Genomic DNA, 12,454 nt, shown 5'->3' on the forward strand with positions numbered 1-12,454 from the left:
CAACATCATACCTTCTATCTTTTCATTTAAAACGTCTTCCCGGAAATCAGCAGCTAAAGCAGCCAATTTGCTCAGTCCCAGCAGGGTTTTTTTCTTACAGAAATATCGTGTTTCCATATTGGCCAGAGTCTGCAGTGTCCTGTGAGCCTGAAACAATGGAAATAAGTATAAAAACCAGGAGCACGCTTAAAATAAACTGTAATCAATAAAAAAAAAAGTCTTCAAAGAAAAAAAACCAATGTTGTGGGTTTTTGTTTTTTTAAAACAAACACTTACCAAGTTTTATTAGTAAAGAGCTTGAAAAAATCTGAACGTGTGTTCTCAATGCTTTGGCATGCATATGGTGTGAATGTCCGATAGAAACGCTGCTTATTTAACACGCTAATGCATGATAGCCCTTCAATTACATGTTTTGAAGTTTAATCTGATATCAATAATACAAAAAAATTACAAAAAAAATTACCAAAACACAATTACCAAATTGCACGTGAAGATGACACTGAAAGCTCATAAAAGATTTCGTTCCAAGGCCAAAGCCATTTTGGCAAAAACTTTTTTTTTTATAAAATATAAATATAAACCCTACTAACATAAATTGCTCTCCCAAAAATACAGTATACCTGGAAGGCCATATTGTAACAAAAAGCAACAGTGCGCAGAATTTACTACTTGCCATCTTGGCAATCAATCTTCTCTTTGTTTATACTTGCCAAGAGTAAAGAAATATGATATAGAGAAGAGTACATTAAGCCAATTAATTTATTAATATGCTTATGCATAAAAAAAAACTTGTCAGGGAGGAAGTATTAAAATGAAAATACCAGAGACAATAGAGAACCTTGTAAAGTAGGTGCCAAATTAGCACTCTCAGAAACTTAAAAGGTAGATTCATACATAAATGTACTAAATACTAGAATTCATGAGAACAGCATCAGTGTGAATCACCACTAACGAAAATAATTTAAAAGAATCACCACAAAGACATAATGGTTAGAGCATTAATAAATACAAATATAGCGCTATTGCCATACAAAAGTATACTTATGAAATGATCCAATTAAGTCTCGAAACAGGAACATCTGTTTTGTCTGTGTGTGTGATATATGTATGCTAGTTCATCCATTCGGGTGTCTTTTACATCGCTTACAGTAGGTCTCCGGGACCTTCTCATAGCCCCCACAGAGTCAAAATATGCGCACTGTGAATACAGACCCACAATTCACTCACGAGGTTTTGGTAGATATGCTTCAAGACCTTCAAGGTGAGGCAGTGGTATAAATTAAGGTGTCGCAGCAGTCTCAGCTGCGACAGAGCTTGTCCCTCTAGGGGGCACCAGGGTGACCCCTGAGACCACTTGTTCCAGTTCAAAATTGTTTAGAAAGGGCTCTCCACGATCCAGGTCGGAAGGGCTCTTTCTAAACTATTTTCAACTGGCACATGTATTGTGGTCACATTATGTCACGTGCCCCCACAGTGTGCGAGCAGCAGGACAGAAAGCTGCAGGAGCGGTGCAATTGTGTGTGTGAGCATGGATGTGTAATTGCGAGAGTGAGAGCATGGATGTGTAATTGCGAGAGAGAGCATGGATGTGTAATTGCGAGAGAGAGCATGGATGTGTAATTGTGTGTGGGGGAGAGAGAGCGCGCTTGGATGTGTAAATGCGTGTGTGAGAGCATAGACGTGTAGGTGTTTGTGTGTAAGAATGCATGTATAAGTGGGGTGAGATAGTGTGTGTATTAGTGAGTATGAGTAAGCATGTGTAATTTGTGTATATGTTTATATATACGTGTGCTAGAGTGTATGTTGGAAGGGAGGGGGGCAAGGGGCTAATAAGGCACAGACAAGTTGTTTGGGGGAAATAATGGCACAGATAAGCTGTTTGAGGGCAATAATGGTGCAGACCTGGGAGCAAAGATGATACAAAAAGGCATGGATGGATGGCACTGAGAAGCTGATTTGGGGGAAAGGCACTCATAAGCTGTTTGGGGCAAACATAGAATATGTTGCTTGGTGAAGTTTGGGGACCCCAGGGAAAATTCTCACACCAGGGCCCTGTGGTTTCCACTTATGCCCCTAAGGTGAGGGTAGTGCAACTTACCAGGAGGAAATAAAACATTGCTAGAGTTGTTAGCCTGGTTGAGGACATCTCGGACACTTTGCGGAAGAGGTCAAAGATAAAATTAAATTTGTCAATAGAACATCGAAGGGTGCTCAAGGAGCTACAACAGATGTCCGGAGTCTTCTTCAAAACAGTCTGACAAGGGTGACAACGTGGTACTCTTGGCTTATCATCATTTTAAATTTAGACTAAGGGTAAGAGAGTCCTGAAGTACTAAATAAAAATCCAGGTACCGAGTGAAGCCTAGAGGAATGGTTCGATAAATGAGAAGGAATACAATGAGCACAACCCAGTTGTGCCTGCTTTTTACATTTTGCCAAAGCTCCATAGAAGTATGTTACATCCACCTGGAGACCCAATAGCATTGGGGATTGGTGGTCTTACTTACAAAGTAAGCCATAATGTTGAGTAACGTTAACACCCAATTTATGTGAAGAATACAGCGGATGTTCGCAGGAGATTGGAGGGGACGTCCAATTAAAGAGTGGTACTGTGATAGGATGCCACCTTTTCAATGAGTCAGTTTGTGAAATTACATCCCTGCTAGATATTCCACCATCAACTGCAAGTGGTATTATTGGAAAGTGGAAGCGTTTAGGAACAGCAGAAACTCACAAAATGGAAGTCCCACAAAATGGAAGTCCCCGTAGTCACAGAGCGGGGTCGCTGACTCCATAGATAAAAAGTTCCACATTTCCACTGGCATGAATATCAGCACAAAAAATATTTCATAAACTAGAGCTGTCTTAACTTTACACACGATGATCTGCTTTTGGACACATTGCTTGCCATTTGAGCCGCCCTGCAAAAGTCACAAATTGCCGTCACAAGACCCGTATATACTAAACCGTACCAACACTAGAACAGCTCTTACGAAGTGTACGCGAGATAATCGCTGTGTGTTACATTTCACTTCAACAGAGAACACTGCTGTTATTTTTTGGGTATGCATCTACATGATCTTCAAGCAAAATCAACAGACATGTCATATGAATTTTTAAGTACGAGTCTTTTGAACTTTGTATCTAAGTGAGCAGCATTTAACCTATTCACAGAATTTATTTTTAATTATTATTTAGCACCTTCTCACTTATACATGAATTTACCTATATTTAAGTTTCTGTGAGCACTAATTTGGAACCTACTTTCCAAGGGGCTCCACTGCCACTGATATTTTAAAATTAGCTCTTTATAGCTCCCAGCACCCTAAAATGTTTCAAATATGTTTCCTATAAGGACTACTATTGCAACGGTTACTGTATGGACTGGATGTTCCTATTATAATAAGGAAAGCAATGGTGTAAAGTGGTTCGAAAAGCACAACGTTTTTATGTTACAATAGTAGAGACTGAGAATTACCAGTACAAATAAATAAATAAAGAAGAGGTAGGACTAGTCATACAGAAGAAGTTATAACACATATATTGTTTGTTTTAAATTGGTTTACGTCATGAAATGTTGTGTTCTAAACAACAAAACGCAGATTTGGGGAAAACGAGAGATCTATTTTAAAAAAGAGGAGCAAACACTGACTGTACAATGGAGAAACTGAAAACAGGAATATGGGTTTACCTTTCCAAAATCTTGGCTATTGATCTCATGCAGCCAGCTAAGATGATCGTGAGCTTGCAGGAACGCAGCCAACTGTCCGTGCTGGGAAACCGGCTGAGACAGAAGCTTTCCACGTTTTCCTTTTTCCAAATACCACCGAAACAGGAAATCTGAAAAGTTCTTTTTTTTTTTTTTTTGGAGAAAGAAAAAAAAATTAGCCTAGGGGCATTAATCTGTGCAACACTTTTTGTATAAACAGCAACACATGAAATTTATCACTGCGCAATTACACTTCAAAAGTTCAGATGGTTCACAAATGGTGTTTTACCAGTATATTTCTTGATGGTTTCAATTAAACTGCACAATGGCCGCATTGGCGATCTGCCCCACAGCGATGCTATTCATTTTGACATTTTTCATGAACATTTCACATTTTTAAAATCTAACCCCCTACGCACGAGTCGTAGGTCCAAGGCTCATAATCACCTGATCTGAGAACTGAGTCATGTATCGCTGTAATCTGGTCTGGTTATCAGTCAGTTCACATATTTGCACCAGGATATCAAAGTCGCAGAACTTCTCAGCAAGGCTAGAAGCCCATGCATATTGTCCCAGAGTTACTGCAAATAAAGCAGCATGTTAGATCAAGTTTACCAGAATTAGCTCTATGATGCCATGCTTGCTGTTAAGAACCAACTAAACCACCTGAGAAATAGTGAAATCGACTTACAGCATTCTACCCCAAATAAATCGTGCACAGCATCCTAAAACATGATATTACCTTATATCATATTATGGTGTTAAACCAAGTGCAGATAAGATCCTAAAAGAGGTCAAATGAGAAGTGGTCATAAGCTTACAGTCCCAATCCTAGATGTAATGTTAGCAAGTATTCCTCAACCAAGAAGGAGGTAGATTTATGGAATCACCTCTCAGCTGATATGGTGGAACTTAAACAAGCATGGAAAAAGCTTCAGGCCATCCTAAACATTAGGCAAGAAAGGTACTAACTAAGATTTACGGTATTTCACCAATTCCATTAGCCTTATCACAGGAACATTGCTTAATATGGTCTAAAGAAAACGCTAGATAGGAAACAAAATAAAAGCAATGTGTAACGTACTACTTCAAAAACTCCGTTCAGACACAACTGAATAGACACTTACACAAAGGAGACAGAAGTTCTGATCTCTTTTGCGTATATTCCATTTCCAGAAGGCTGTATCGCTCTTGGTCTGTTGGTCTATCCACAGATTTCAGCTGTATGACATAGTCATCGAGATAATAATTCAGCAGACCGACCAGCTGCTCAATGAGGGTATTGCGAAGATTGTTATCTGCCTGCGGATAGACTTTCTTCAGGATTATCGTGTGTTGACGAGCAATCACAGTGCGGATACCAGCAGGCCCACTAGAAGCTGTTGATGGGAGAAAAGCATACAACATCCTGTTATTAAAACCGTGTCCATCCAAAGTTCAATTCAGGCAATTAAAGTGAAAGGCTTGAGAATTCCATGAGCCAGGGAGACCTACCTCCTAAATAATGTTAATGCTGGCTCCTAACATTAACCATTTGAAACAAAGAACACTGGACAAAGTTACTACAAAAATCCATTTAGTTTCATATAATTTACAAAAATAATTATTACTAGTAAAGGTTTTGGCATTCAACAGTAATAGGAATGATCTTTGTAAGGCTACATGCTATTAACACACAGCAGAAAGAATCACCAGAGCGCTCCCCTCCTGGAGGTTTCTGCCCAGATATCACTTTATGCTGTACTTGCACACATCAGCGAATGCAGCCCTATGACATACATGAAAAGGACCTTAAGCTGATTCTACAGAACCATGCTTCAGTACTGTTCCAGCGAGGTACAATACTAACCAGTCCACGGAATATGCTCAGGTTCTTTTTCTTGCTCTTCACTCTTATAGAGGGAACTTTTACTTTGTCTATACTGACAAGCGGCGTGCAGCATATCCTAGGAGCAGAAATGATTTATCAGTATACATAAATAGCTAAAAAACACAGAAAAGCAGCAATGAATATATGATGAACAAAGCTATATTATTGTCAACAGAGAGGAAAAAATCCTTAGACTGTTCTGTGGGAAAGGACTGTGAGAAAGAAAACGGGAGAAAAAATACCTTCATTATTGCATTTATATTGACAACAATATGTGCCCATTCAACAGAGTCGATAGATGTGTTTTCCAAGTCTGCTTCTTCTTTGTCTACGAAGCATTCAAAGATTATATCCATCTGTGACACCTGCATTGGAGAAAATACATATTTATCCACATTTAGCCTGCATATGGATTAGAAGTATGTAGATATAGAAAAACCTTTGTTATGCTATAGGTTATGGTTGATCTGTTTACTCAATTAGTAAGTAAGCAAGCAAGCAAGCATGTAGGCGAAGCATCTAGAGCAGACCTGGGCAAAGCACGGCCCGCGGGCCACATCCGGCCCGCTGAATAGCTCGGACCGGCCCGCAAAGAGTGTCCTGGTGACTCACCAATGAGTCCGGTGTCCCCCCCCGCCCCAGTCACTTACCTTAAACTCCTGTGTTGGAAGCGTTTGTCTCGGGTGCCGGCGCTTTACGCTGGGCGCCGGCATATGACGTCAGACGCCGGCGATCAGCAGTGAAGCGCCGGCACCCGAGACAAACGCCTCACGCTTCCAACACAGGAGTTTAAGGTAAGTGACCGGGGCGGGGGGGGAGATCCTGAGAAGGGGGGGTTAGGGAGTTAGAGGGGAGATACTGAGAAGGGGGGGTTAGGGAGTTAGAGGGGAGATACTGAGAAGGGGGGTTAGGGAGGGAGGTCTTACTGTGTGTGTGTGTCTTACTGTGTTTGTGTGTGTGTGTATCTTACTGTGTCTGTGTGTGTCTCACTGTGTCTGTGTGTGTCTTACTGTGTCTGTGTGTGTCTTACTGTGTCTGTGTGTGTCTCACTGTGTCTGTGTGTGTCTCACTGTGTCTGTGTGTGTCTCACTGTGTCTGTGTGTGTCTCACTGTGTCTGTGTATCTTACTGTGTCTGTGTGTGTCTCACTGTGTCTGTGTGTGTCTCACTGTGTCTGTGTGTGTCTTACTGTGTCTGTGTGTGTCTCACTGTGTCTGTGTGTGTCTTACTGTGTCTGTGTGTGTCTCACTGTGTCTGTGTGTGTCTTACTGTGTCTGTGTGTGTCTCACTGTGTCTGTGTGTGTCTCACTGTGTCTGTGTATCTTACTGTGTCTGTGTGTGTCTCACTGTGTCTGTGTGTGTCTCACTGTGTCTGTGTGTGTCTTACTGTGTCTGTGTGTGTCTCACTGTGTCTGTGTGTGTCTTACTGTGTCTGTGTGTGTCTCACTGTGTCTGTGTGTGTCTTACTGTGTCTGTGTGTGTCTCACTGTGTCTGTGTGTGTCTCACTGTGTCTGTGTGTGTCTTACTGTGTCTGTGTGTGTCTCACTGTGTCTGTGTGTGTCTTAGTGTGTCTCACTGTGTCTGTGTGTGTCTTACTGTGTCTGTGTGTGTCTTACTGCGTGTGTCTTACTGTGTTCATAGCTTATTCAGTTATTGTAATAAATATTTTAGCCCATTTTTTAGCTCAAAATATTTTTTCCTTTTTTTTCTCCTCTAAAATCTAGGTGCGTCTTATCAGCAGGTGCGTCTTATAGAGCGAAAAATACGGTATGCACTCCGAAGCCTTGTTCATTTTGTTCACTTCTGTGCTGTGCTAATAGTTATTCAGGCCTTACTTATTCAAGCACCTCTACCAATGACGTAGGCTTGAATAACTTTATTAAACAGCACATAAGTTAACAAAATGGACAAGGCTTCGGAGTTTGTAGAGGTCTGGCCCTCTAAAACCATTCCAATTTCTCATGTGGCCCCATGGGAAAATTAATTGCCCACCCCTGATCTAGAGGGATGCCATGGTGTTGTTTTTAAATGGTCATGTAAATATCCTGTGGTTGATTACAATAGTCCCCGAGATACACATTTGGTGTTATGTGTGCAAAGTTGGAAGACAATTATTTGTGCAGGAGAGCTATTTCATAATAATATGAATATATAAAAATACTCTTCAAGGTTTGAACTATAATCCTTTAATACAACGACCCTGTCCTGACCAGAAAATGAAAAGCAGCACTGCATTTCGTGTTTTTTAAGATAAAGAGTGGAAAAGCTACACAAAACCAGAGCTTTGTATTTGCCAGTATCCATACATCCACGGTAAATAAGAAACATGAAAATTTGAGTACCTCTCTAAAGTACACATCTGCAGCAGTGAGGTTTGGAGGAATGGAGCACATCCTTTTGTTCAATGCCAGCTGTATGGTGGAGTTGACCAGCGCAGGGACTTTGGTATGGTGGTTCTTCAGAACAATGGCAGCTGACAGTTTCTCGGCATGTTCACACAGAAGCAACCTTGTTGCCGTAGGAATTCCTCTCACTTGAGAGACGCTTAAACGACTGAACAGCCCAACCTAGATGAGAAGCAGGAGCATACTTTAAACATACAAAAAACAAAACCTAAAAAAGGTGTTAGTTGCAGTAGTGTTGATTCCAAATCCCTGACCTCGTGAAGAAAATCCAGAAAGAATGAGTGAGCCTTCATCTTGTCTTCTAGCTGATGCAAAAGGATGAGGGAAGTATTACTGAAGCCACCTGCCTCTGTGTGTGTGGGGGAAGAAAGTAAGGTTATTGGAAGAAAAATGAGTATGCCACATTGGTAACTTGTACGAAAAATAGTCATATTTAGATTAGACTGCAGCTGTGATGGACCTTGGCACCTTCTGTGGTCATACAGGGTTAAGGCAGTCCCTGGTCTGCTCCATTGGGTACAACTATCTTTACCATAGCCACCCCAATTTTTCTTGGTTTACAAGCAATAATTTTTATCATCATCTTCACATTTTCTGAATAGGTAAGAGGTATAAGTGGCATAACAATTGGTTTTGTCAAGTGCAAAAGAGACCATTTAAAAAAAAAATAAAAAATGCCAAAATAACACGATCAGTACATGTCTGACCTGAGCATCAGAGGAAATAAATGGAATATATTTACATGGTTCCATAGTCCACGTTTATATTGTTTGTCAGAAAAGTTAATTGAACAATAATTTGTGTTAATTCGTAGAAATGATTACTATGATAAATGGGTTTGGAAAATAGGCACTGGAGTTCCCATACAATCTTGAACAGACTTATTACTATTAGTTCATATGGAGCCATCTTCCACAGCACTGTAAAAAGGGCACAAGTCGTTCAAAAAAACTATGATATTATATTTAGATAATATGCCAAAAGAGGCTTGCTTTGCCAACATATGCCCCTGTATTTTGCCTGTGGAACACATACTGTGCTTCAGCTCCCTTAAGTTGTAAATAGGCTCAGCTAAGCAAACATCTACTGTGTAAAATTACTGCTTAAAATATTCTAGCCTTACACTTGCCAAATTAGAAATGAAGTATAATTTAAAACGTACACGGAAATTGACTTTTTAATTATCGGCACTTCTTACTTTTTCAATACATACATTCAAAGGGATGGGAGAAAACGAGATTTAACAGACTAAGATGTAAAGATCTCTTGGTAAGCATAAGTCTTCTTGGTGACTTTACCGTCTGGTACTGACTCAGCCCACCGAGGGTCAGATGCAGGATAATCATCTATCAAGTCCACACTAATCTGAGCAACTGCCTCATCTAATTCATTATCAGGTTCCAGCTCAGCATCTGATGGAAAGAGGCCGTCAACCACACTCTGAGCACCCAGTAGATCCTTCCTACAAATAGAAAGATAGGAACATAAACATGTAGTGCTAAACATTTACAACTCATACAACTTTATTTCCATAGAAAGTAGCTTAAAAAAAAATCAATGAAACATAGGATAGCAGCGAAGAATGATTGAGCCCATTCATCTGCCCGTTATTCTTGCTGTAAAGACACAACCCTAAATCAGTCCTTGGTCTGATCTTAGATTCAGAATAGCCACATGCTTTTTCTATGCAGATTTTAACTCCTTTGCTGAATCAACTTAATCCTTATTTTTAAATCACTGAAATTTATATACTAGTAACTAATATTTTTGTATTGACAAGAGAGAAAAACACCACCACACTAGTGGAGGGAATGAGACTTTGACAGGGGACAGGAACAAATAGCAGAAACCCTTCTACAGTCACTGAGCAATGTTAAGGCAACAAAATGTAGTGTCTATTCGCTACTGTGCCTATTTTAACATATCCCAGACATTGAAAATACTGCAAAGTCCCTCACTAAATATTTATTTTGCTTTTACGCCTTAACTTAGTATTAGTAATATCAAAAAGAGCATAATTACATTTCTTGAAAGTCACTTGATCAAAGTATGCATTAATGCTAGCTCAGTTTTCTTGCAGATACATTTGTCATGGAATACCCTTTACAGTGCATAGTGAATTCGGAGGGGGGGGGGGGGAGACTGGTCAAAGCACGCATCTTTAAAATCACAGTGTTTGGGTCTCATTTGTGTTCTATATGGACATAGAAGGGTTATTTCATCTTTGTATAAAGTTTCACAAGTAATTTTTGATTCAACCCTCTCCTTCATCCCACCTAATTACCACCATTACATCCGGCTTTCAACCATCTGTATTAAATAATACAAAACTGAAGATATTTAGTGCTTTGCTTTTTCTTTTTAGTGTTTGGCATCACAACCCACGCTGGTTGATCTTTTAAGACACGCACTATAAAAACCCAAATATAGTCTTCACTTCCCCTTGATATAAAGCATAGAGCAACCGACACACTGTACACCGCCGACAGTCCAACAAGATCTGGTTGCAGAAACCGCTCGGAGAATGCAGGTCTGCTCTTTTCCAGTGTGGGCCAGTGCCTAGAGAGGAAGCCCTACAGGGACATAGTACATGGAGTATTAATATCATTAGACGGGAGGGGGCTAGTGCTCCGGAATGAATGACAGCAAGGAAAACCACGGCCAGGTGGGAGAGTCTGCGTTCCTAAAATTCACTTGGCATTATAAGTGCTAATGCCACTACTGTCACTGCTGAGACTAGTATTACGAGCATTTGTGTGTGCATTAAAACTATTAATATTGTGAACTGCAAATTCCACCAAGCAAAACATCATTACGCTGGCTTATTTACTTCATGTATTACACAGTTTTCATTATTTATGATCAACCTCCATAAGAAAAGTCAATTAACAAAGTTGTAAATCTTTATATTATACCTGCCTGCGATGAGTCAGAAAACGTACCGGAGAATAATCCAAAAGACTCCAGCAGTAGAGACAGATGCCCATACACTTATTTTCTTAACCAACACCATTTGTTACCACAAGGCATGATGGTGTAGAGGACAAGCTCTTGTTCATACAAAACCACAACAATTTTTGTAATTCAGTGTGAAGCAACAAACCCCAAATTGCTTCACACAGTAATTAAAATAAATGAAACATACTAAAGTAGCATTAAATTCTGACAGTTGCTCTAACCCTTTTCCAAACCCAGGCATCCAACTGTATTACTAGTTAGATGCTTGTGGATACATAGTACCTGCTAGGCTTAAAACTAGAACCGAGTTTTATTAAAAAGGCGTACCTATGGGCAATACTCTTTCCTGCACGATTCCAAAGCTGACCTTCCCAACTGACCCCCAGTTTAAAGGCTTCTGTTGATGCCGAAGTAAGTAAATCTGTGGTGGGTGATTACGTGTCGTTCCCTCACCCAATAGAAAAAGAAGGAGGAGGAGAGAAACAGAAAGCGTAAGGGGAGAGCTAAAGAGACAGGTGAGAGAGCAACATCTAAGTACAGTGATACCACCCATACATAGGTTTGTCTGGTTGTTTGGAGGCTAAAAGGCACTTTTTTTTTTTTTTTATACTCACATCTGGTCAGTCTGGGTCCGTGTCCTATTCAATTTACCCCACCAAACCGTACATTTTTTTAATTTAGGCATTTTCAAATGTCAGGATTTTTGTGAAGCTACAGCACTAGTTATATATATACACCTTTTTAATACCGTATTTATCAGCATATTAAACGCATCGGTGTATAACACGCACCTCTATCTTGCCTCCTCTGTGGTCGGGCACTCAGTGTGTCAGGGAAAAGTGCCGCCACTTTGCTCTGACTCATTACTACATGCTGGAACGCTTGCGGTACTTCAGTGGCATCACCCGTGCAGTCTGGTGTGTAGTAATGAGTCAGAGCAAAGCGCCAGTGCTTTGTTCTGATACACTTAGTGCCGGACTGCGCATACCGGCGTATAACATGCAGTTATGATTGCAGCCCCGACTTTTCGGGAAATAAGTGCGTGTTATACACCGAAAAATACAGTAAACCTTTTTACATTTTTGGACTTTTATCTTTTTTAACTTTACATGGATGGTTTCCCTGATGGCGATATCACTGGAGAATAATTTTTACATGTCACCACATTCTTATTTTATAATTTTTTTGTTTTATTAATCACGTTGTGAATAGTAAGCTAAGCTCCATTGACATGCATGGTGGAATGGAATGCATTAACTGTATTCAACCTGCAGACCCTGGACGGACCCTTTTGGGAACTTGTTTAATTTTTAGTGGGCTCTGCCATCTTGAGAGAGGCAACTATTGCTATTGCGCTTGTGGTCACTCTCCAAAGTGGTCACAGTGCATCCTGAGATGGGTTTTCGGTGTTGCTGAATGCATCGATATTGAGGTATTTCAGCAACACTATTTGTGCTTAGGAGGTGGCTACCTTCAGCATGGTAACCTGTTCTTCAGATAAACCCCGCACAA

At 40.2% G+C, this 12,454-nt stretch overlaps 1 protein-coding gene across 1 annotated transcript in view; it reads right to left on the minus strand.

Annotated features, from left to right (window-relative positions):
* The window catches only part of LOC149283415 (nuclear pore complex protein Nup133-like), a 29,357-nt gene that overhangs the window by 7,644 nt on the left and 9,259 nt on the right, over nucleotides 1–12,454 (minus strand). Inside the window, exons 14-22 of the mRNA XM_089497634.1 lie at nucleotides 9,283–9,446; nucleotides 8,239–8,333; nucleotides 7,922–8,146; nucleotides 5,822–5,944; nucleotides 5,559–5,655; nucleotides 4,837–5,088; nucleotides 4,157–4,290; nucleotides 3,692–3,850; nucleotides 12–147 (exon numbers count right to left, since the gene is read on the minus strand). Coding sequence (XP_089353760.1) covers nucleotides 12–147; nucleotides 3,692–3,850; nucleotides 4,157–4,290; nucleotides 4,837–5,088; nucleotides 5,559–5,655; nucleotides 5,822–5,944; nucleotides 7,922–8,146; nucleotides 8,239–8,333; nucleotides 9,283–9,446 — 1,385 coding nt within the window. The remainder of the gene's footprint in view (nucleotides 1–11; nucleotides 148–3,691; nucleotides 3,851–4,156; nucleotides 4,291–4,836; nucleotides 5,089–5,558; nucleotides 5,656–5,821; nucleotides 5,945–7,921; nucleotides 8,147–8,238; nucleotides 8,334–9,282; nucleotides 9,447–12,454) is intronic.

Source organism: Sceloporus occidentalis, unplaced genomic scaffold (assembly GCF_023333645.1).
Source record: "Sceloporus occidentalis isolate IW3139 unplaced genomic scaffold, rSceOcc1.0.p SCAF_105, whole genome shotgun sequence".
Classification (NCBI taxonomy): Eukaryota; Metazoa; Chordata; class Lepidosauria; order Squamata; family Phrynosomatidae; genus Sceloporus; species Sceloporus occidentalis.